Source organism: Pagrus major, chromosome 16 (genome assembly GCF_040436345.1).
Source record: "Pagrus major chromosome 16, Pma_NU_1.0".
In the NCBI taxonomy this organism is placed as follows: domain Eukaryota; kingdom Metazoa; phylum Chordata; class Actinopteri; order Spariformes; family Sparidae; genus Pagrus; species Pagrus major.
Window position 1 is genome coordinate 27,323,853 of NC_133230.1, and position 23,141 is coordinate 27,346,993.

The 23,141-nt window shown below is 39.9% G+C and overlaps 1 protein-coding gene across 3 annotated transcripts; it reads left to right on the forward strand.

Annotated features, from left to right (window-relative positions):
- Nucleotides 1-2,449: 2,449 nt before the first annotated feature.
- Nucleotides 2,450-20,113, forward strand: gabrg1 (gamma-aminobutyric acid type A receptor subunit gamma1). Of its 3 annotated transcripts, XM_073483519.1 has the most exons (9): nucleotides 2,450-2,526; nucleotides 10,285-10,445; nucleotides 11,965-12,032; nucleotides 12,728-12,948; nucleotides 13,249-13,331; nucleotides 16,104-16,241; nucleotides 16,441-16,593; nucleotides 18,528-18,730; nucleotides 19,832-20,113. In XM_073483519.1, the coding sequence occupies exons 1-9, from the start codon at nucleotides 2,450-2,452 to the stop codon at nucleotides 20,111-20,113; spliced, it is 1,386 nt and encodes a 461-aa protein (XP_073339620.1). The 3 variants fall into 3 exon arrangements, with proteins under 3 accessions (XP_073339620.1, XP_073339621.1, XP_073339622.1); XM_073483520.1 differs by lacking the exons at nucleotides 2,450-2,526; nucleotides 10,285-10,445; nucleotides 11,965-12,032 and having other exon boundaries at nucleotides 12,821-12,948; nucleotides 18,528-18,770; nucleotides 19,839-20,113; XM_073483521.1 differs by lacking the exons at nucleotides 2,450-2,526; nucleotides 10,285-10,445; nucleotides 11,965-12,032 and having other exon boundaries at nucleotides 12,821-12,948; nucleotides 18,528-18,734; nucleotides 19,839-20,113.
- The last annotated feature ends 3,028 nt before the right edge of the window (nucleotides 20,114-23,141 follow it).

Here is a 23,141-nt window from a genome sequence, read left to right on the forward strand (position 1 = left end):
TCAGACACAAGGATAATGTTGAATGTATTTCTTCTCAGAGAAGCAATTTATATTTTCTGGTCAAAACACAACCCTACATGGTTCTCGTCCTCTTCTTTCATGTGAGGACGAACACTAATGAGCGTTCAGATGCAGAGGCAGTTTGATCTTGTTGTGATAGATATTAATCTCATCAACTCATCCACTCTGCTGACAGTGAAACCAAGTGACAAAGTGAAATTTAATTGAGCTATGGTGCACATATGACTGCCAACACTTTGCCTTCATCTCACAGAACTTCACTAGACCAAAGGCAATTAAGGTTAAAAAAAAAAAGCACAAAGTAGGCTACAGTAAACTATATTACTGTGTGATTCCAAGTCTTTATTCTGGGGAAGATAACTCAAACATATGAAAGGAAATTTCATATGGGGGAAGAGGGAAGAAAGCAACAGGGTTGTAACTTCTAATTATTTAAACTTTTCATGTTAATGTTCTGCCAATTCTATACTCACAATCAAGATAACTCAGTGATTACTTAAGATTATAATTGTCTTGCAATTTGTGATCATTTGTATAATCACAATCTGTTTTCACATACGTTATCCCAGAGCACAAACTGCCTGCAGTACCTCAGCCTACACATGAATCTCATCTGACAGGTGTTTAAGTAAAACTGTGTGTGTTCTACTCCAGGTCATATGACATCCAATACATTAACCATCTGTCTTTAGTGTAGGTAGAACTTCATTTGAGAAAGTGCAGGTTTAACAGACAGTAGATTATTCTAATAGTATTACAGTATTTCACAGGAAAAAGTTCACAGAAAAGTTTGTAAAAGAAAAAAAAACAACTTTTTTAAAATTTTACACACCTGGGCTTTGTCATCTATAATTAACTAGCAACCCTTATGATTTATCTCGTGACTCCATCATGTACAACTGCCCTCCAAGTTGCCAACCACTGCCTTGTGTGACCGTCTACATGTATGTTAGTCATGTGGAACATGTCTCCAAGTACCAAACTCTTTAGAAATTAGTCTTCAAGCCCTTTCATGCATGAATTATAACATTGCAAAGTAATCATTTTTAATGTTTGTTTTAACTCTTCGACAAGTAAAAAATCCTGAGAATAACTTTTGTTTTCAATATATGTTATTTTGAAGGAGTGACATATGTGTCCAATGCAGTCTTCACCATACATCAGCAGTATATAAAGTGAACTGTTAAATCATTTTATTCTAAGACAACTACACAGGTAAAAAAAAATGTTATCAGATTTTTCTTGTAGGCCTATATTCTTTACTGTGACTGAAAATACATCTGTCCACTCCAGTGGATGCGAGTATATTCTGCCTATCAGGCCTATATTTATATAAAATGGGCATATATTTACATTAAATCTGATGTTTAATAAAACTATTAAAATGTAGATTGTATCATAATGTTAAATAAAACATGCAAAATAAGCTAGAATCTAAATAAGCAGAGCAACCCTTTGGTGCATAATGTCGACTGGAGTGGTCAGATGTATTTTCAGTCAAAGAAAAGAAAACCTACACGAGAAGTGTTATTAAAATCTTGATAAAAGTATTTCCAACACCTTCTTCAGTTGGAAATTATTGTTATTACCTGCCTGCATCTCCTCTCCCCTATTTTGAATATATGATACCACATCTCATTATGACAAAGGACAATAATCATGGGCAAAGTCAGTGTCATTGGGAATTATGTCAATTTCACTGCTTCAGTGCCAACATTCAGTGTCCATACAAGTAGTGTGAGGATGCATGTGAAGCACGTTCTGCTTTCTTGACTTGGGGTCTCCTTGGACTCAGGATAACAGCATTTCTGAAATCCTGGCTATGGCCCTGCTGGGTGACTGAGGAACCATGATGTGTAGAATGGACTGAATGTGGCACTTTCTCCTCACATAACTCTGTCAAGGTGCCCCTGAGCAAGGGGCTTAATCCAATCCCAAACTGCTCAAGCTGCTCAGAAGCCATGTGGTCACCAGCACGCTGCGTGATGAGGCTGTACAGAGCAGCAGGTGCCTTCATCTGCATACAGCTCTGTTTAAAAAATAGGGGAAAAAAGTCAGTGTGAATAACAATGTACAATACAAATCTATAACCGTAAATCGGGTATTATGTGAAAAGAAAAAAAAACGTATTTTTCAGCGACACCGGTGAAGAGCAGCGTCTGTCAGAGCAGCCTGTTAGCGGCACTGCAGATGGACTACAGCAGAGTCAGCTCGCTGGCAGCAGCCTCACTCACTCTGCCACATCCCCCTCCACGCGCGCGCACACGCACGGACTCACACACACATCATGGACGCATCTCTCACGTCCTTCCGTCGCTACATTTAACCCTCATCGGCTGCGTTTAGAGGCGACCTGAAGACGCCAAGTGTGGATTTCTGGTGTTTCCGTGGACGCTGTTAAGGTCGTGTTCCAGCTGTGGAGGAGAGGATGAAGCGGCTGTTTGTCAGAGCTGTGCGGCACAAAGCCATGAATCCCTGGCTGCTCTTCGCTCTGCTCGGACTCTGGTAAGTGTGCGCTGATGTGGAGGAGCAGGGAGCCTCCACCATGATGAGAGGAGGAAGCTTTGTCATAGTAAACGGCTGCAGATGTTGCCGCCTCCTGCGGGCTCTCGTGTCAGGAATCGCTGCGTTCCGCATCTTGTACTCTGTCTGTGATCACGGTACAATGGGTCATTGTGTTCGCTGGGGCCTGAGAGGGAAAGATTATCCTCTGCCTCCTCCGAAAATGTTCTTAAAATTAACAAACCTTGAGTGATATGTCTGCATTTTTTTAATCCGTGCGTGATTTTGCGCACAAAAACAGAATGGCTTTAATACACCGGCATCTAAGTTTCGTAGTCTGTCATGAGCCTTCAGCCTTTGTCTGTCTCAGTGCAGCAGGAGGATGTCATGTAGGCTGATGGAGGGATGATGGATGGTTTTGCTCCTTGGAAGACACAGATTTTCACTTAACAACCCCAGAGGAAACCTCTGTCAGTCAGTCGATCACAGAGGTGTAAACTGTGTCCTGGTAAGGACAGGCCTACTGCTCCAGATGAAAAATGTCAAAATTGTGAGGTAGAAAGCTGCAGATCAGCTGAGTAGACATCATATTTCTTTAAGCAACAAACTCATTATCCAAAAAAGTTCAATTTGGGCCTGGATGTCTTAAAATGAGTGTCTGGTGTATCAATTAGTGTGTCTGTTCCATTTTACAAGTGACTTGTCTCTTGCTTTAATAATTACAGTTTTCATTGAGGGATCTGTGTGTAGTCAATGCTGACTAAACATTTAGAGCAATCAGAGCCAATCAGAGCCTCGACTGCTGTCATTCCAAGAACATTGTTTAAAAAATTGCAGCAGCAGAGGTCGAGATATCTTTACTTTAATCTCTAGAGGTCAAACTCCTGGATCCCACATTTCCCACAATGCACCTTAATATCACCTTTCTAGGCCCACCTCTTCCCAGTAATGTGCCTTTCAAACTGTGTTGTTCACAGTTTGTCACTTAAGCTGTCTGTTTGCCTGTAGTCTGAGGTCAGGGCTGAGATGGTAACTCTGGCATCATCCAGGTTATTTTCTCAGACTTGACAAAACTTCTCCAGAGGCACAGAGGAGATTATAAACCTGTGTTCACAGGCAGAGAGGGATTAGGAAACTAACATATAACATTTGGGTGGGGGTGGGGGGTTAACCCTCAAAACCTAACTGTGTGACAGGTTGTTATCCTCTCTCTCTCTCTCTCTCTCTCTCTCTAGATATATATATGTCTATATATATATATATATATATATATATATATATATATATATATATATATAGATATACAATGAGAATTAACTTGTCTGTAATGTAGGAGACATCTTGTGTTGAGCATGACACATGGAAAATAAGGAATAGCTGCATAAGTATTCCTGTATTTTTCAGTGAGGCAGAAGTGGGAGATGTAATTTAAAGAATTAGTTGCAGCAGCAACTTTTCAACTTTGGCCACTCCTAGCATTTCCTAGGGTCAAGGTTGCCAATGACTTACTGCTTGCAGCAGACACAGGCCTGTATTCAATATTAATTCTCCTTGACCTGAGCTCAGCTTTTGATACAGTGGACCATAATGTCCTAATCAGCCGTCTGAAGAATTATGTTGGTATCAGTGATGTGGCTCTGGATTGGTTCATCTCCTATTTGTCCAACAGGTCTTTCTCTGTAATGTGTGGAGAAGCCTCCTCTTCTTGTGCTCCTCTCTTCTGTGGGGTCCCTCAGGGGTCTATTTTGGGTCCCCTCCTTTTCACTGTTTACATGTTACCCCTGGGGCAAATCATGCGTAGACATAATATTGATTTTCATTGCTATGCAGATGATACGCAGTTGTATGTCCCACTACAGCCTGGTAAAACTGATGTGTCTTGTATATTGTCCTGCCTTGCTGAGATAAAAAATTGGATGTCGGCAAATTTTCTGCAGTTGAATGACTCCAAATCAGACATTGTTATAATAAGCCCCTCTGGCCCCAACAGTAGTAGCATTACCAATCTCTCCTCTAGTCTGGGTGCCTTATCTAACAATGTTCGAAAAGAGGCCCGCAATCTCGGTGTCATCTTTGACTCAGAGTTATCTTTTGACACTCAGGTGACTAAAGTGGTGCAGTCCTGCTTTGCCCAACTGAGACAGCTAACGAAGATCAGGTCATTCTTGTCCTCTGCAGACTTAGAAAAGGTTATCCATGCTTTTATCTCCTCCAGACTGGACTACTGCAACGCACTTTATTCTGGTATCAGCAGGCGAAACATCCAACGACTGCAGCTGATACAAAATGCTGCTGCTAGGTTTTTAACACGTACTAAGAGATGTGACCACATTACACCAATCCTTGCTGCCCTTCACTGGTTACCTGTGAGTTTTAGAATTGATTTTAAGATTTTACTGCTTGTTTTTAAAGCCTTGAATGGTCAAGGTCCTGCCTATATTTATGATCTGCTGACTCCTTATGAGCCTGATCGCCGCCTGAGATCCTCCAGCAGGGCCCTCCTAATGGTTCCAAAATCTCGACTTGTCACTAAAGGTGACCGGGCCTTTGCTGTTCGGGCCCCTCGGCTATGGAACTCCCTGCCTGGAGATCTCAGGCAGGCAAACTCAGTATCCTCTTTTAAATCTCTTCTTAAAACTCACTTTTATACTATGGCCTTTTCTTAATTGATGGTAATTGCTGTAACTATTTAAATTGTTTTAAATATTATATCTCTGTTTGGATTTTAACTAATTATTTTATCTGTTTTATTGTAAAGCACTTTGTAACTTGTTTTTGAAAAGTGCTATATAAATAAAGTTATTATTATTATTATTATTTCCCTGTGGTATAGCCATGTTGCTAACACTGTGTTTGCTGTTGCAAAGACAGCTTTAGTGACATGTCCACCGCTAACAGAGTGGCTACTGTCCAAAGCAAATATCAGCCATAATTTGACCTAGAATGTCTGATCTCTGTGCTATGAAAAGAGTAAAATGCCCAGTTGTATTAATAAATTAGGGGGTTTTGTTACTCACTGATCTAGTAGAAAGAATGCAGTCCCGCTAGTAAGGGGACGCACACATCAATGGGGGAATAGACTTTGACACAACACCAGCACTATCCTGTGAGACCAGCTGCAGATGAGAATAAAGGGCAGGGTGGTAATTCATCACTGGGGGTGGCTGGACTGGAATTCTGCTCCTAAAAAGACAAAGGCGTTGCAGGGCAATTAGTTTGGTTGAGACACATCGTTTTTATAAGAACATGTTGGGACTGGTTTATTATACAGCGTGAACAGTGATATGATCAGGCTAAGATATATACAGTGTGAACTCTGTAGTGTTTTGAATGTTTTCGTAAAGCCTTCTGTACATGTAAGATAAGATTAGTAGGATCTTTAATTTTAATATTTCAGACAGGATTTATTCATTATTTCTCTCAGATGGTGTCGGTACCATCATACGTCACAGTGCCACCTGCCCTCTTTTAGGAAGAAAATAAGGAACACTGCAGAGTTAGGTAGAGTTCGGTAAAGCAGGATCTTCTGGCTCTGTATGCCCTGGTCATTGCATCATGGAGGTTGAAGCCAGAGCTGCTCTTGCTCCTTCATAGCTGGAGCAAGATTTTCATTATTTACAAACTGTACACAATATCTAACAGTGTCATGATGAACTTAGCATGTATACACGTTTTTTAAACACGGGTAAACCCGCTAATAATCAGCAAATAACTCATTTCACGTTGCCAGGGGATGAGTTTGCCTTTGTTTTTTTTACCTTGTGTGTCACAAAAGCACTGGAAAACAGGCAACAGTAGAAAGTAGGAGATCATAAACCTCATCAGACTACATCCAGAAGACGTTAAACTTATTTTGAAAAGTCTTACTCAATAACATTCTGAATTAGACAAGTTTTTTCTGGAGCTGATAACAGAAGTTGCTGAGGAGTTCTTGCTTCTTTCTGATCTCGGTTGAGAGAGTTGCACATGCCCAGTACGGATCAGGCGGCTGATAGGCTCAGCTCAGACCACACGGAAGACACTGACAATGGTTACTTTTTTAATATCTTCGACTTTGCACAGAGCGATGCCATGTTAATCCTGACGAGTCTCTCCAAATGTTCAGATTATATCTACAGCTCAGAAAGCATCCCTCCCATACATGGTTATCTGTTTAACAACAAGAAGGGAAAAGCTACTGCAGAGCTTCTCACCTCTGGTCAAGTGAGGAATAGGAGGAAAATGGGTAGAAGACAGTAAGTCTGCTACCATAGATAGATCGAAGGCCATCCTACGAGTTTACACAAACAATTAGCTTTGCTTTGGCTTGGTATGTCGGGCATCTGTTCTGTAGATATATCTACAGTAGCTTCGAATCGCTAAGTTGCAGAGACCACGAGATATAAACTCATAGAGCAGACATCACTATGCCCTTATCCAGACCTTAACATGTATACAGGGTACGTATGACATCTTATCGTATGAAGACAGAATGTCCTGGAAGAGTCATATTCTTCTCCCACAGCATCAATTGACCAGGAAGTAAATCCAGACAATATACATTCACACTGCATACAGAAGCCAGATGTTAGTGGGTGTGGGTCTTTTGTCCACACCGGACACCACCACTTTCACACCGAAAGTGGTGGCAGCACAGGCTTTGTTGGTTTTAGCCTGCCAAGCAACCACTAGAACATATGACAGTGGAGAAAAGTCCCTGAGAAGAACATGCTAAGACAGGCTGAACTGGTGCGGAATCAGTGACTCATGTTTAAAAGTCTCCAGGGCTCCAGTTGAATCAAGAATCAAAGCAAGAAGGCTCAGTGGAAGACTGCCTCACCAGCTTTCAGTGTGTGACTTTAAACTTAAGTTCAACTCAAGCAGCAATCACCATGGCTCAGTGCTAAAGACTGAAACTGTCTGACATCCTTTCTTGTTCTATCATAGGATTTTGGAGCTGTTGCTGGTGATGATTTGTTTTGGTTCTGTTTTCTTTTATGTTCTTTTACGTACTATGGGAAGTAGAAGACGGTTATGAACTTCTGTACTAAGAGGTAGAGGTGTCATGATCTCGATTGTAAGTCAGAATATAGATCGACTGACGCCACAATCTCGACCTTCGAAATCAAAGGTGGAATTGAAGATTTAGCCACGCCCCCAATGTCACGTCCGGCAGGCGTGCCAAGAGGGAAAAAAAACACACACAGTATGTCGTAGTGTGGCGAAATCTGCGTATCCACACTATGTATGTGTAAGTGTTGCGTGGCTGTTGCTGTAGAAAGGACCATTCTATATTCATACCCATGTTAGTGTCCTCGAGCTGAACTTAAAATTGCTCCTTAACACGTGTTTGGTACCAACCAAGTTGTTTGGATGGACAACAGATAGAATAATAGACCAAAACTACCATTGTTAAACTCCACTGCTAATGGGGAACATGACAAAAAATATATTGTAAATTTGCAGTTACCAAATTGCTGAAAATGTTGCTATTTTCTAAACATGATTCACATACAGTAGACGTGGACACGTCTTATAAAGTATTATTTCTGTTTTCAGGTGAGAGTAGTAAGGATAATTTCTGCTGCACTGGGTTATTGTGCTGAGGTTGCGGTCATGTTCTTTTTTTATTAGAAGTCTGGGCTGAACGCCAAGTCCTCGGGTCTCTTTACAGTATCAGGTCCATGTTCATTAAGAGGGAACAGCAGCGGCACACCTTGGCACAGACAGAGTTCAGCAGTGTGAAACTGCCTGTAATAGACACAGCATGGCAGGGCATCAGAAAACACATACCACTGCCTACAGCTGTGTGTCATTCCTAGGTTACATCCCAAAAAAGGCCTTTTTTTCATGGGATTCACTAAGCATTCTGCTTCTCTATAGTCACTGAGATTTTGTATGTGACTTTGATTCAGGTCTGAGATACCCTTTAAGCCTTTCCTATTATACAAAAAAATATATATATTTTTTACTTCACAAATGTATTGCTTCACAACAGAATATAACTGAAAAGAGGCTTTATTGAAATGTATCGGTGTGATCACCAAATGAATAGCTTTCAGCGACAGCTGATTTTATGCTATGTTGTTTGCTGAAGTAAGCATAGAACAAATACATGCTTGATAAGCAAAACTTTGCTTTTGTCCTTGGAGAGTGCTATGGCACAATGATATTTTGCAAAACAATGTTACAACCTAACTCGCTAGGGAGAGGGAAGCAACATAAAAAACAGATGGTAATCGTTAAAGTGAAGTTCATTAAATGCATTAGCAGGAGCTTAGAAAATGGGCACAAACAAAAAGAGGTGAGGCAAAACTACAAAGGAAAGGGCTAACGGGCGCTGTTAAATCAATTAGATGACTATAACCAAAAGAGAAGAGAAACATGAGCTAAATATTCTTGAAATAAACCAAATAGCTTCACTATCTACTCTAGTCAATGTGGAAACCTTCATTCAACATAGCAACCATAAACCTAGTGAATCTATACATAAAATTACTATCAGTGAAAGTGCAGCGTCAATGGAACTCCTGAACTCATCCTCAACACTCTATTGTCTAAAATAGATGTAGCAAGACTTCAGAACTCAATCATTATTTCATTTTTTAAACCCTTCTTTACCTTTTACCAATGATCAATTTTTAAAACTATGCCTGGCTGAGTACAAGTAGTTTTAACACAAAGCGCCTCATTACTCTCACAATTATCAGACTAATTACCGAAACAGTCAGTTTACTACTATCTCACAAAACACACTAATTGACATCAAAATGCTTTTCCTTATTTTCTGTCATATATGTATAATGTCACAATGTTGGACTTCTTAATAAATGTAGCCAAAGATTCAAATAATGAGGTTAACGGCTCTAAAACACTAGGTTTCCAATGTTTTTTTCTACTTTCATGATGACCTGATGTCATTTTGTCATCAGCCCATTTATTGGTCATCTGCACAGCATGCCCACAATATACCAATCCACCTATTTCAGTCCACACGAACACAGATATTTTTGGAAACAGGATTTAAAAAAAAAAAAAAAAGATCTCTGTTCAGACAAGGGTTGTAGCGCCATTGCAGAAATAATCTCTGTCCATACTAACACAACTGAAAACACTTATACCATGGCCATTCAGGTACACTCAACAATTATTCTCAAGCCATGTTGAATACCTCAAGAACGGAGGTATTCTAGTCACTTCAAACTGGGAGTACTGGTTGGGGGATTACGTATGCCATCTGGCATGGGTATACCTCAGAATCCCTCTGGAGGATGTGCCTAGGGAGAGGGACATTTGGGGCTAAATTGATGAGTATGCTTGGTTGATGGAAGATGATCTAATCTCGTGCAATGCTTCTCCCTTCTAACTGGAAGGTAATCTGAGGCCGGGGAGGCTATTTCTGTCTGAGTGCAGAAGTGGTTTCCTGCAGGTGTAGGCTTTCCCTAAATGCAGGTGTTGTGATTGTGAGGCTCCTGACTTCAGCGACAAATCACAGTATACTACTTTCACCCAGTGCTGCAGTCAACCCTGGATTCTTAAGTGCTGTCTAAGAGGTTTTTCAATGCTAAATGGAGTAAAATGTTAAGAGTTTTGTAAACCGGTACAATATGGTACTACTAAAACCATCAGATTGCTCAAAACCTCCTGCAAAGCCAACCCATATCTGCATGAACGCCCATATATTTTCTGGTATTAACACATAGCCATTGGATTATATGCACTATACTGTAAATACCTGTGACTTTGTTTCCTACAATGTTTCTTTTTTTGTCTTCACCACAGTGCAGCATTTGGCCCTAGTAAACAGGAAGAAGAGGACTATGAAGACGTTCCCATAAACAAGACCTGGGTCTTATCACCAAAGGTCTACGAGAGCGATGTGACTTTGATCTTAAATAAGCTGCTGCTGGGTTACGACAACAAACTGCGGCCCGACATTGGAGGCAAGTCAAGTTCATCCTCTGGAAATGTGCTTTTGTTTTAACTGTTACCACAAAACACAATAAAGTTAAAAGAAGTTCAAAAGATGTTTGCAAAAAGACCAGCTGGGTGACCAGCTGTAGGGTTGTGCGGCTGTGTGGGAGAGTCCTTTCATGGCATGTTTGTCTTAATTAATGCTATGAACTTTAACCCGCTTATCCAGAAGGTGGCAATAATGCACCTAAAAGCAGTTTGCCAACCACCATTATATACCAAAGTAGAAGCTGCTATGTTGGTCTGCTACTAGCATGCTGGTCCTACAAGTGACCGTTTGACCACATTGACAGTTTAAAAAACACAGGATGCAAAGCATATTATTACGATGGGTTCAAAACTGGTACAGACCAAATTGAGTGAATACAAGTAAAACATAACGTTACACAAAGAAATGTCCACTGTGTTCCCCCTGGTGCTAGCACTTAGCCATGCTACTTGAATGCCATCCTGCGCTGCATCTGATCAACATGCCTTCACCATAGTAGATTTAGCATGCCTGAGTAGTACACTACAGGTCCACGTCAACCGCTGGAAAAAAGCAACGCACATTTATTCCTATAAATAACCAGAATGCAAGGCCTATCATTACAGTGTGTTTTAAACTGGTGCACAAGGAGGGTGACCTTACATGAAAAACAACCTTACACTATTGTGTTTTTGGTCATTCGTGCTGCTAGCACGTCTGAATCGACATACATAACTTAACTTAAGTTATTTCATGTTTTACACAGCTTCCATCAGGAAATACATTTTGTTAAGTTGACATGAAACTGTAGATGTTCAAACTTAATGATTTTGAGAGCCTATGTGACTTCTTTTTCATGTTGCTTAAACGTTAGTTTGTTACCCCTGCATTTTTCAAGAGATTAGACACAACATAGATACATTAAAGCTGCTGTATGTGATCTATTTTATTTTGTTAAATAGCTCTATTATTCCAACAGTAATCACCAATACAAGGTGTTTGGCCGGTCTCTCCTCCCCCTGCTCAAGCAATAAAAGAGAACACATTTTTTTTTTGGTATCCCTGCCTCAGGCCAGTGAACACTATAAAGAGGTGGTCCTGTCCTGCTCTGTGCACCCTCCTGTTTGCTGCTATGTCTGGCAACTACCGCTTCGTATTTATGTGGGGACGTAGAGAGGAAGGAGGGGATTGCTAACTGTAAAACTGACAGCAAGTTAGCTAAAATGACGACAACGCTTACAGAAGTTCTCAGTGACATCACTTGGCACCAACATTGCACCAGACTGACCACACTTGACCACAAATATTAAAACAACTTGAAATGCAAAAAAAAACAAAAAAAAAACCTTTAATATATATAACCTAACTTGGCCTTTACTTAGACAAACATTGGGATCTGCAGTCACAGGGATATAATGCTGTTCTTTGTTGTAGCTCAGACAACATTGGACATCAGCTAACAAACATACAAAAGTTGATGCTGTCCGTGTCAATGTGGTATGTCTTCTGTTATGTTTCAGTGAGGCCGACAGTAATTGAAACAGCCGTATATGTGAACAGCATTGGACCAGTGGACCCTATCAACATGGTGAGACTTGGTGCTTCTTCTGATTTCTAAAATATAACCACTCCAGTCAGTCAGCAGACATACAGTTGCTACTATGATGTAGAGAAATTGCAAAGTTAAAACGTTATATCTGAAATAAAAGATATTTACAAAATAATAACTTGCCACTCTAAAATGTCCTGCCCCAGTCTTGGTTGCGAAGGTGGTTTGGTTTGTTCTGCCTGTGTTTCGGTATCAGAATTGGGCTCAAACATGTACGGCTGTACCGCACCCATGGTTACCAGCTTTAGCTAGTTATTTTGGATCACACTACCTTGCTCGGCTCCTGGCCTACTCTGCCTCTGATTGGCTACATCCTGCCCATTAAGTAATGTGCATGTGCCACTCTTATCAAAGATTGAACAGAGGCGAGATGTCTCACTCCGTAGCTAAAACAGAGCGTTCAAGACACAGTGTCAAAAGGGGTGCTGCAGCAATGCACCATATGAGAATTTATTTATTTATTTTATTTAATTAAAGTATGTAAACTTATTTTACTAGGACCCCCAAATGAAAGTATGAACCTGAAAATTAGCATAATATGACCTCTTCAAAGTTAACATGAAGTCAAAATCAGCGTTTAAGTGTTTTTGTCACACATGTCTTGCTCAAGTTAATAAGAGGAAATTTGAGATTTTGTATTTTTTTTTAGGTCTAACTTCTTAACTCTGTTGCAGGAATACACCATCGACATCTTCTTTGCCCAGACATGGTATGACAGCCGACTCAAGTTTAACAGCTCAATGAAGCTGCTCATGCTCAATAGTAACATGGTAGGCAAAATCTGGATTCCCGACACATTCTTCAGAAATTCCCGCAAATCAGACGCCCACTGGATCACCACTCCCAACCGCCTGCTGAGGCTGTGGAGCAATGGGAGGGTCATGTACACATTGAGGTAGGACCGTTATGCACCTGGTTTGCTGACCTTTTTCGGTAGCCATTTTTAACGTTTAACTATCAACGCTTTGTTGTTTGTGCAGCTTTAGTGTGTGCGTCTGTATTTATATCGTGTAGTTCTCTTTTAGGTGATCCGAATTTATAAAAGCATGATATAATGGTCATTGTTTTTTCTGCATTTGCTGGTATAGTTACAGAGAGAACATGAAGTACATTTATTATGTTCAGTCACACTACGGAGGGAAAAAGTCAATGCTGAGACCTGCCTTTTTCTCTGTCACAATTCTGTTTTTGTCAGGTTGACTATTAATGCGGAGTGTTACCTTAAGCTGCATAACTTTCCAATGGATGAACACTCGTGTCCACTGGAGTTTTCAAGCTGTAGGTGGTCAAACGCTTTCCCGTCCCATTTTTGAACCATCTCGACTTCAACTTCCGTTACTCACCCAGAGAGAGGGGCTTCTGTTTGGGCTAGCATAGTGGCTAAGCCATTGTTCCTTCTCCTTGCCGACAGGCTCATCTGCTTGAGGCTGCCCTCTCTCAGCCTGTACCAATCTATCATATGCTCCACCAGCGGAGAGAGGAGGTCACCCAGCCCCATTTTCTCTGACAGACTTAATGAATTATGCACCCTCTCCCAGTCTGATTCATGCTGTCTGTGTCATCCTTCATTCGTCTCTTGCATTGTGCTTTAGCCTCTCATGTCTTGTCATGATTTTAATCTTCCACACACTAGTGAAAACTGCAAAAACCATTTCATGGAGTTTAGGACAAATATCAGGACCAAAACAGTCACACTAAATGTCATCAAATGAGCACAAACCAGTTGGAATTGTATCAACAAAAACTACTAAACAACTAATGAAATCTGATGAAGACAGCAGCAATGGTCATTTGTTTGAATGCCTAAAAGAACATAAGTTTTGATTACAAACAAGCCTCCTTTTACAGCTGTTAGCTCTCACTGGCAGGGAGCAGAGTCAATTGTTAAACCAACACATAACAATCAATGTTTCCATGAAACGGCTAGTGGAGTGCTATTTGCTTTGGCATAATTATGTGTAGGCTTGGGTGATATGGCTGAAGTTTCATATCGATCGATATCAGTAATATTGATCAGTTTTAATGACCTGTATTAGTTTTATCAACTGTAAAGACCAGTTGAAGACCAGAAAAGTTGAATTAAAATTAATTTTTCTAAGAGGTTAAATCACTTCATCAAGGACAGTTGTGTTTTTTGATTTGCATGTTTGCTTATTCAGCAAACCGTGAGCTGTAGATGATCCGATAAAACACCAACCCCTTGGCTGTCGCAACAGCAATGTCTCTTGGCTCGTAGGTAGAGCAAACAGACCAGGTGGCAAAGCAGCGGCAGGGCAGCCGGCAGCTGCAGACAGCTGTCCTGTTTGCTCAACCTAATGAGCCCAGAGACACTCCTGCAGTGAAGAGCCGAACTGGAGAATGAGTGACCCCGAGAGGAGCAGCGGAAGACTGGGACAGAGGCCGACATGGTCGGTGTGTCTGCAGGCAGAGCTGAGGCTCAGAAACCCCCCTATCAGACTGCAAGAAAAGCAGACAGAGCTACTGAGTGTGAGCTAACCATTTACAGGTGAACTAGAGCTGGTCTTGTGAGAACTGTGGTGGGATCCATAATTTGTTGATGTCAGTCACATGGCGATGGTGCAACCGAACTACACACCTGTTAAATGATTGGCTGTTGGCTTGTCACTCGTAGCACCTGGGGATATGATACGCTACTTAAATGAGCCACAGTTGAGGCAGAGCAGCTGGACAACAGTGGGAAACCCAGGAAATATTTTGCCAATGGAATAAGATCCAGTTTTACCCAAATCAGTGAATAATGCAATTAAGTTGTGTTATTGAACAAGTTATTAAGTTGTGTTTTTGTACAGTAACCTGAGATCCCGCTCCCCAGAAACACCCAGGCGTCATCCTTCTTTTGTTTTTATCGGAAGAATAATTTCTTAACTGCTGAGGCAATCTTCCCCATAGCTAAAACTACAACACAATATTCCCCGAACCAATTGGTTTTCTTTTTAGGAACTTCACCCTAAGAGTGTCATGTCAGACAACCTGTACAAAGTATTGTACAGGTCACTGTGGGAGGCACTGATGATTGATGAATGTAATGTATGAGGACTTGTTAATCCCAAAAATATTTATTTCAGAGTTTGGAATATTTTAAAAACAGGCAAACATGAGACTTCTATGTGTGAAATAATCCAGTGTAAAAGCACTACAAGTTTAAGTCAAATCAGTATTGTGGCATCAACAAACAAACTGCACTATCAATGTTTTAATTAGGGGTTGACTGAAATTGATTTTTCGGGGCTGATACTGATGCCAATTATTAGAAATGATGGAGACTAAAAGCCGATATTTGAGACCAACGTTCATCAGCAGTAAAAATGAAGATCTTCAAAGATCTGTCAAAATTTCAAACAACCAGTACAATTTACTCAAGTTCTATTCTAAGGTACAATTATAGTTTCTCCCCACTACATTTACTTACTAGTTACTTTGCAGATTCAGATTATTCAGTGTTTATAGGCTATTAATTGTTATGTGTTACCAATCAGATATTTTTGTGGACGGGAAATTATGTCAGAGGATGAGAGGAGGCTTTTTTGTATCAGCAATCTGACAGAGAAATCTCAGATATCGATAATCAGAAAAAGGCTGAATATCAGCCCGATAATTGTCCAGGGCCAGTAATCGGTCTACCCCTAGTAAAATGACAAAGGGGATTTCTTTCTTCTATCATCGTAAACCTCACATAGAGCAATTGCCTCCAAACTGTGAATTGCCTCAGACTAAGCACCAGCTTACTTCTGCACAACCTACCTATGTCCCACTGACTGTTACAGGAATGTCTATTAAAGCTCATGTTTACCTACCACATGCTGCAGTGCACAGCCTATTATTTGCATTTGAAGACATCTTGCTCATTTGAAGAAATTTCATGAGACTGTGCAGGTCAGACCCATCATTAATGCTCCCCTTTGGCTTGCTATGGTGCAATGTTCCCTTGTGCTGTACATTACACTGAATGACATATCTGAGCTTCGTGTTGGAAATAATACGCATTAGCAAGACTTTGTGTCATGTGTCTGTGTTGCGTGATTTCTGTAGATGGTTATCCCAAGAATGAGATCATGTACCGGTGGCAAAGACGGGCAGTGGAGGTGGCAGACCAGCGGTACTGGAGACTCTACCAGTTTGCCTTTGTAGGGTTGAGGAATACCTCTGATGTGGCACACACACAGTCAGGTAAGATATTATAGGCAAGCAGATTTACATATTGCCAGTCTCCACTTTTACTTGAAGAATGCATAATCATGTAAAATTGGTAACCTGCACTGGGTCCCAGAAATCCCAATCTGTGCTCTATTTAACGCTTCCTTAGCTAACGTCTTTGAAAATGTCCTTCCCCTCTTATTTCCTGTCCACCCTATTTTTAAACTTTCAGGTGAATATGTAATCATGACGATCTTTTTTGACCTGAGTCGGAGAATGGGCTACTTCACCATCCAGACCTACATACCCTGCAGTATGATTGTGGTTTTGTCCTGGGTATCCTTCTGGATCAACAAGGATGCTGTCCCAGCCCGCACATCTCTAGGTTTGACATCTTATTATTTCATACCAAGTTGAAGAGAGTTCAAATTTGCCTTGTTCTGTAAATTAATGTACTGGCCATCAATATTGGAAATATTTCAACAAAATAAAGGCCTTAAGGGCCTGAAAACATACACTGTTTTCCATCAATCAGTAATTTCTTACTATGAGTGATGGGATCCCATCCAAAGTAGAAAAAAATTATTATGTCCTCATGTCGTGGGTTAAAAATGGGAAAGGCGCTGTTAGAAAAAAGGTGATGTCACATACTTCCTTGTACCAATCAAGATTCAGCAATATTTGAATGAGAACAGTTGGCGGGTTGTTTGGCCCCAAATCTGATCAAATCACACCCTCACAGGCCTGATGTAGCAGATAAGCCAGTTTTATGAGTCTTATTATCATAATTTGATTATTAATATTTAGTCATGAATATTAATGTTGTAGAGAAATACTTATAGCTGCGTTCGTTAATATTGGAGAAACCAGCAAGAAAAGTGTCAAAATGTCCAACAGAAAAAATCCCCCCCCTTTCTTTAACCGTCCCTCCAGAGCAACCAAGACACAACTGCGCACTGCCTGACTCGCTTACATTCTTTTACCTAGCCTGCTTAGCTTTAGCAGGTAGGCAGGTACATAGGTAGACACGTAGCCTATCTAATCTTTTCGTATGGGCCAAATGAAATGGTTTGGTGGGCTTATTAGAGGCCTGCAACAGAGACAGATACTGGACTTTTTTCTTTTATTTGTCAGAGCATTTGAATTATTTATTGCTGTTGGGATGTTAAGATATTTTCTACAAGTATAGTAAAACGGGCTTCTAGAATAACTTACCAACCCAAACTCTGAAGCCTAACATTTGAAGCCAAGTTTTCAAGGGCTTTAAAGTTGTGCTATGAAAGATTCATACATTTGCCCCAAAGCTAGAAAGAGGTAATTGTTGAACCTTGAAATCCAACTCTAAGCCTAACCCCATCAGAAACTGAGTTGTTCTATGCCGTATAGCAGAGTTTATTCAACTAAAATTCAAAGAGGTCCAGTTAGGTAAAATGTCCTCAAGCGAAGGTCCTGAACCTCATAATGTTTAATTTGCATTAAGTTTCAGTGCACAGCGTACAGAAGTAGCCTAGTAGTTGTATCAACGTCCGTATGCTGTCAGCAACTGACTGTTAAATTAAGTGAAGTACAATTCTATTCTTCTTTCTCAATTTTATATATATTTCAACAGTATACTAAATACTGTGTACGATAGTAACAATATACTAACTTAAAATCTAAAGACGAGCACACTTGCTCGTCCTCTTGCCTCCACTCTGCTAGTCCTGCACCATTATTCCTCTTTTTGAGGGATCTCACACACTCTCTCACAACATAGTTATTGTTTTATGATGTGAATTTTAGATGATAACTTTTGATCGCTTTTCTCTAGAGACTAGAATAACTGAGAAAACAATGTAGGAAAGATGGGAGGTAGAGCTGAGGATTCCTGCCCAACTTTATTGTCTCAATGTTGCCTTCTATTGAGACAACTCAATAGAAGGCTCGCTCTCTTGTTAAAAGTTAAACTAGCTCACTAGACGTAGAGTGGAATAGTGTCATAATCAACCAGATGTGCTAGTTTCCCTCCAAGGCATATCACCTCTGTTAAGACAGACTGGAAACTGTCAAAAGAAGGCAAACATTGTTAACATAGATATGTAATTATGAGGCCCAGCCAAAACTACCGTGGCCAACCCAAAACTGAAATCCTGGCGCCGTGCCTGGTCTGTTGGTTTTCTATGGCCCACTACCCCAGATTGCTATGGAATTTCATTGATTTTGTGCTTTGGCTGACATATTCTGTCAAATTCATAATTAATTTTATTTATTTACACCAATCTAGAGGAAAAACTATTTCATATTCCACATACAAATTTGTATCTGTGGCAATCCAATTAGGTATCACCACAGTGCTCACGATGACAACTCTAAGCACCATCTCCAGGAAGTCCCTGCCCAAGGTTTCCTATGTGACTGCAATGGACCTGTTCGTCTCTGTCTGCTTCATCTTCACCTTCGCTGCCCTCATGGAGTACGGCACTCTGCACTACTTCACCAGCAACAGACAGACCAAAAAGGCAAAAGCCAACAATAACACACAGGTACGTAGCACTCATTATCTCTTCTCTTCCTTTTCAATGTGTCATTTTCTTTTGAGCCCAAAAAAGTAGAGGTCGACTGATTCGGACCTTTTACAAACTATTGTTATCGGCTGAACTTGGCTCCAATAGTTGCCGATGGCTTCGCAGCCTCCACCAACCGCAGGGGAGTACGTCACTATTTTGCATGGAGGATACACCGAGTCAATCATCATCATTTGAGGGCCACTTCTGCTGAAAATATCTAAATCTCCCTCTTAATCCAAAGTAAATAAATTGACACAGACAGGTAACTGCTGTAAATGGTCTTGCATTTCAATAGCGCTTTTCCAGTCTACTGACAGCTCAAAGCGCTTTACAATACTTGGCACATTCACCCATTCACACATTGATGGCAGAGGCTGCCATGCAAGGCGCCAACTGCTCATCAGGAGCAATTTGGGGTTCAGTATCTTGCTCAAGGACACTTCGACATGTAACTGAGGGGAGCCGGGATTTGAACCAGTGACCTTCCGATTACTAGACGACCCGCTCTACCTCCTGAGCTATACCTTCCATGCAGTACTCTGCCAATTGGGATAGAAAAATACGGGCTAACTTCAGCTGTACCAACTGCCATTTTAATTTTATATATATATATATATATATATATATATATATATATATATATATATATATATATATATATATATACATATACATAAATATATATATATATATATATATATATGTATATGTATATATATATATATAAGCCAAGCCAAAAATAAGCCAAAAAGCCAAGAGCAGATTAATCGGTTACTATATATATATATATATATATATATATATATATATATATATATATACATATACATAAATATATATATACATATATATATATATATATATATATATGTATATGTATATATATATATATATATATATATATATATATATATATATATATATATATATATATATATATATAGTAACCGATTAATCTGCTCTTGGCTTTTTCCTTCTACCAACTATGGTTATTATTTCGGCCTTTAACAATCCACTATCGGTCGACCTTTATAAAGTAACATACTGAAATACCTGCGTGTGTGTTTTCCTCCACAGCAGAAAGCATCCAGCATGGTGAACATCCGACCTGGCACATCCCTGCTGCAGATGAACAACATTGTGCCCTATCATGAGGAGCCTGACTATGCTTACGAGTGTTTGGATGGTAAAGACTGTGCCAGCTTCTTCTGCTGCTTCGATGACTGCCGCTCAGGTGCCTGGCGTGAGAACAGGATGCATGTGCGGGTTTCCAAGATTGATTCATACTCTCGAATATTCTTTCCTACTGCTTTTGGCCTTTTCAACCTGGTATATTGGATAGGTTACCTGTATCTATAAAACCAGTACCTCAAAAAAGGACGACTGGAGTTTAACATCTGCAAACATTTCACTAAAGCCAAGCTGCTCTTGTAGCATAAATAATAGCTACTCAGCAAACATGTATGGCAAAAAAGGAACTAAATTGAAATCTAAAGATGAATTATGAATGGCAGTGCCTTGTTTTTTTCGTACTAGTGATGAGGCAAAAATGCAAAAGAGTGCTGTCAGTTAGTCTGTCAATCTGTCCAACACCTTGTTCCAGAGCAAGATCGGTCAACAACTACTGGCTAGTACAGTATGGCTATGACTTAACATAGCAAGGAATCAAAAAAAAAAAAATGGCTGTATTTCTATGAAATTTGTGAGGACATTCATGGTTGCCAGGTTGATTCCTTTTTTATGACTCTAAATTGCCAGTGCTGCAGCAAGGTGGTATTCTTCTTGAGTATTTTTATACCCAACAAGAAAAAATCTCAAATATGCACATACCACTCTGATTTATTTTCCACTTTTACAAATCCTTTGGTGCATAATACAGTTTACCCATCTATCCATTGTCCACCACTCATCCAGGTTGGCTTCGTGGTTGCAGCAAGTTGAGCACGATAGCCCAAATATATTTCCCCATCGCTGCATGGCTGTTGTATGTTAGAAAATCAGTCTATAGGTTTATATTTTTATCTTATGCACATGCCCCTTGCACTGGTGTTTGTGACTGCACTATTGAAGTAGAGCCCCAAGTGTTTTTGTTTTTTTCATTTAAAGTGGGGATCTTGACATCAGGGCTAATGACTGCAGGTAATCTCAATAACACGGTATAGCTAAATTACATTTTTCTAAAATGCTTCATAATAATTGTTAACTCCACTCATACTTCCTTTTCACTCAATCTTTTTTCTCTGGTTTTTAAGTTGATCTCAACCAGTAAAATGTTGGGTTGATTTTTCCAATTTGGATCTTGTTGAAGGTTGACAACATACCCTGATTCACTGAGCTGACAGCTCTCATTGTGTCTCTTCAGCCCAGGCTCAGGCCAAAGCGTGTCATAGACCCGCCAATCCACCTGAGGACAGCTTGTGAGTTTGATGGTTTGCGTCACCTAGGTGCAAAAGTACATGCGTGTGTGAAGGTGCAGTACCAACAGGGGGCGGTAATAAAGGGAGCAAATGATGAACATGGTGTAAAGAGCCAGAATGTCTGTATTGCAAGAAGATAGGACTTACATCCAGGTGACCAGGGTTCAAGTCCTGTGTAAAGCAAAAAGTCAATGGTGATTATTTTAAGAAAGTGTTTTTTTAATTCGTAACCATGATCTGAAACATTATCCTAAACCTAACCAGCTAGTTTTGTTGCCTATATTTGCATGTCTGTTATTGCTAACTTGGCCGTGGAATGAGAAGATGTTTTTTCATGGGTAGTTGAGGCCAAACAAAAAGAGACTGTGGACTGGTGGGTCTATTACACGATTTGGCATGGTATCAGGTTGCGTAAAAAACATATCGGTACATTTGGTCCACATTTTTATCCAGCATGTTGTTGCTTTTGGCGGTTAAAATGGCAGACATAACCAGTAGGAGAATATCAGCGGTGGCTAAGAAATGTTGGTTTCAACAACTAAAGTGATTTTGCAACAGTGGAAGTTAAACCTTATCAGAATAAAGGAAGATTTGAAAGTATTTTGACTCAATTAGCAGATTAGATTTGATTTGTTTACAAGCTGTCAAACCCTCACCCTACCTACAGCAGCTCTGACCCCAGAAATGTTTGCAGGAAGTAAAACTCCAGTCTATACAGAGGAGATATTGCCATCAAAGATATAAAAAAAAAGCCCAATGTTTGTTTACTCTTTGCCACCGTGCTATTGACATTGTTAAGAAACAGAAAAGAGGAGGTGCATTGCACTTTGTAGCTGTAATGTGGAATAAATGGGTATTGTTTCCTCTCTTAAAGGTATATTCCCTGATTTTCTTAAATAGACCAGTCGTTCTCATGATGTAAACTCAGCTGGGTTTCATAAATCACTTGAGATTTAAAATAACAACAGTGAGTTTTGCAGGGATTGGGGGCTTCGGGGCACTATTGGTCACTATATTACAACCATGGAGCATATCTTTAGATAGTTGAACAACTCCATTGTTCATACAGTTCTATTTTTCTAGGCAACACCTCACAAAATTATGGTCAGTGAGGTCAAACTGGACCAGCCTCGCTCAGAAGGTAGTGCATGGAAAGAATTTGTAACCTCTGTCAAACAGTGAATTGTTATGAACAATGATGGTTGATTTTCGAGCAGCCAGATTTTATACTCTAAAGTATCATAACTTACACAAAGTGCAAGAATTGTCATTGATGCACTGTTCAAGAAAATGTGCATACACTCTCAAAAACACTTGTGTTCTGAATTTAAAGTTTCCAGCTCTAATTGTGCATTTCCTCCATGAACAGGTTAGAAAAAACAATGTCCTTCACTATACAGCTCATAAATTACTTGTATTTCCTTTTATACAGTTCTGTTGCATGTAAAATGCCACTAACAATCCAAAACGAGAAATGCATACTAAAATATTTCCAGCACCATCTTCTTAGAAGTACTCTCCACAGCATTTTATCTATATTGTCTGAATGGCAGCTGTCAAGAGCATAGAGTCATGAAGATCTCATAAAGGAACGATAAATTATGATCGACTTAAAGCGGATTTTTTTATCTTAATTTTCCTTATGCAACTGCACAGAAATACAGTAAATCGTTTCTTCAAAAATGGCAAACGTTCATGAAGTTGTTAAATAGTTTGACGGAATAAATTCTCTATAATCAGATATCTGCATATAAAAGTAGAATCTGTGGGCAAGGGACAAGTTTTTGGTATTCGGAAGAAATCCTATTTCTGTTTTTAGTCGGTTTTTAGTCCAAGTAGTCTTGACAGATCATGTTTGGGTGGACTTTGGTTGCATGCAGGTAAATGCAGTCCGTGTGGAGAGCAAAAGAGACGGAAAGATTGGCATAAATGCAATCTCAGCATCCATCTGCTATTGTCTGCAGAGATTT

Excerpts from the sequence above, each read along its gene's own strand:
- gabrg1 (XM_073483519.1), top strand. The coding sequence starts at position 2,450 with ATGAAGCGGCTGTTTGTCAGAGCTGTGCGGCACAAAGCCATGAATCCC. Across the intron at positions 12,949-13,248 it reads AGGGTCATGTACACATTGAG|GTTGACTATTAATGCGGAGT; the intron begins GTAGGACCGTTA and ends TGTTTTTGTCAG. Across the intron at positions 18,731-19,831 it reads AAGCCAACAATAACACACAG|CAGAAAGCATCCAGCATGGT; the intron begins GTACGTAGCACT and ends TTTCCTCCACAG.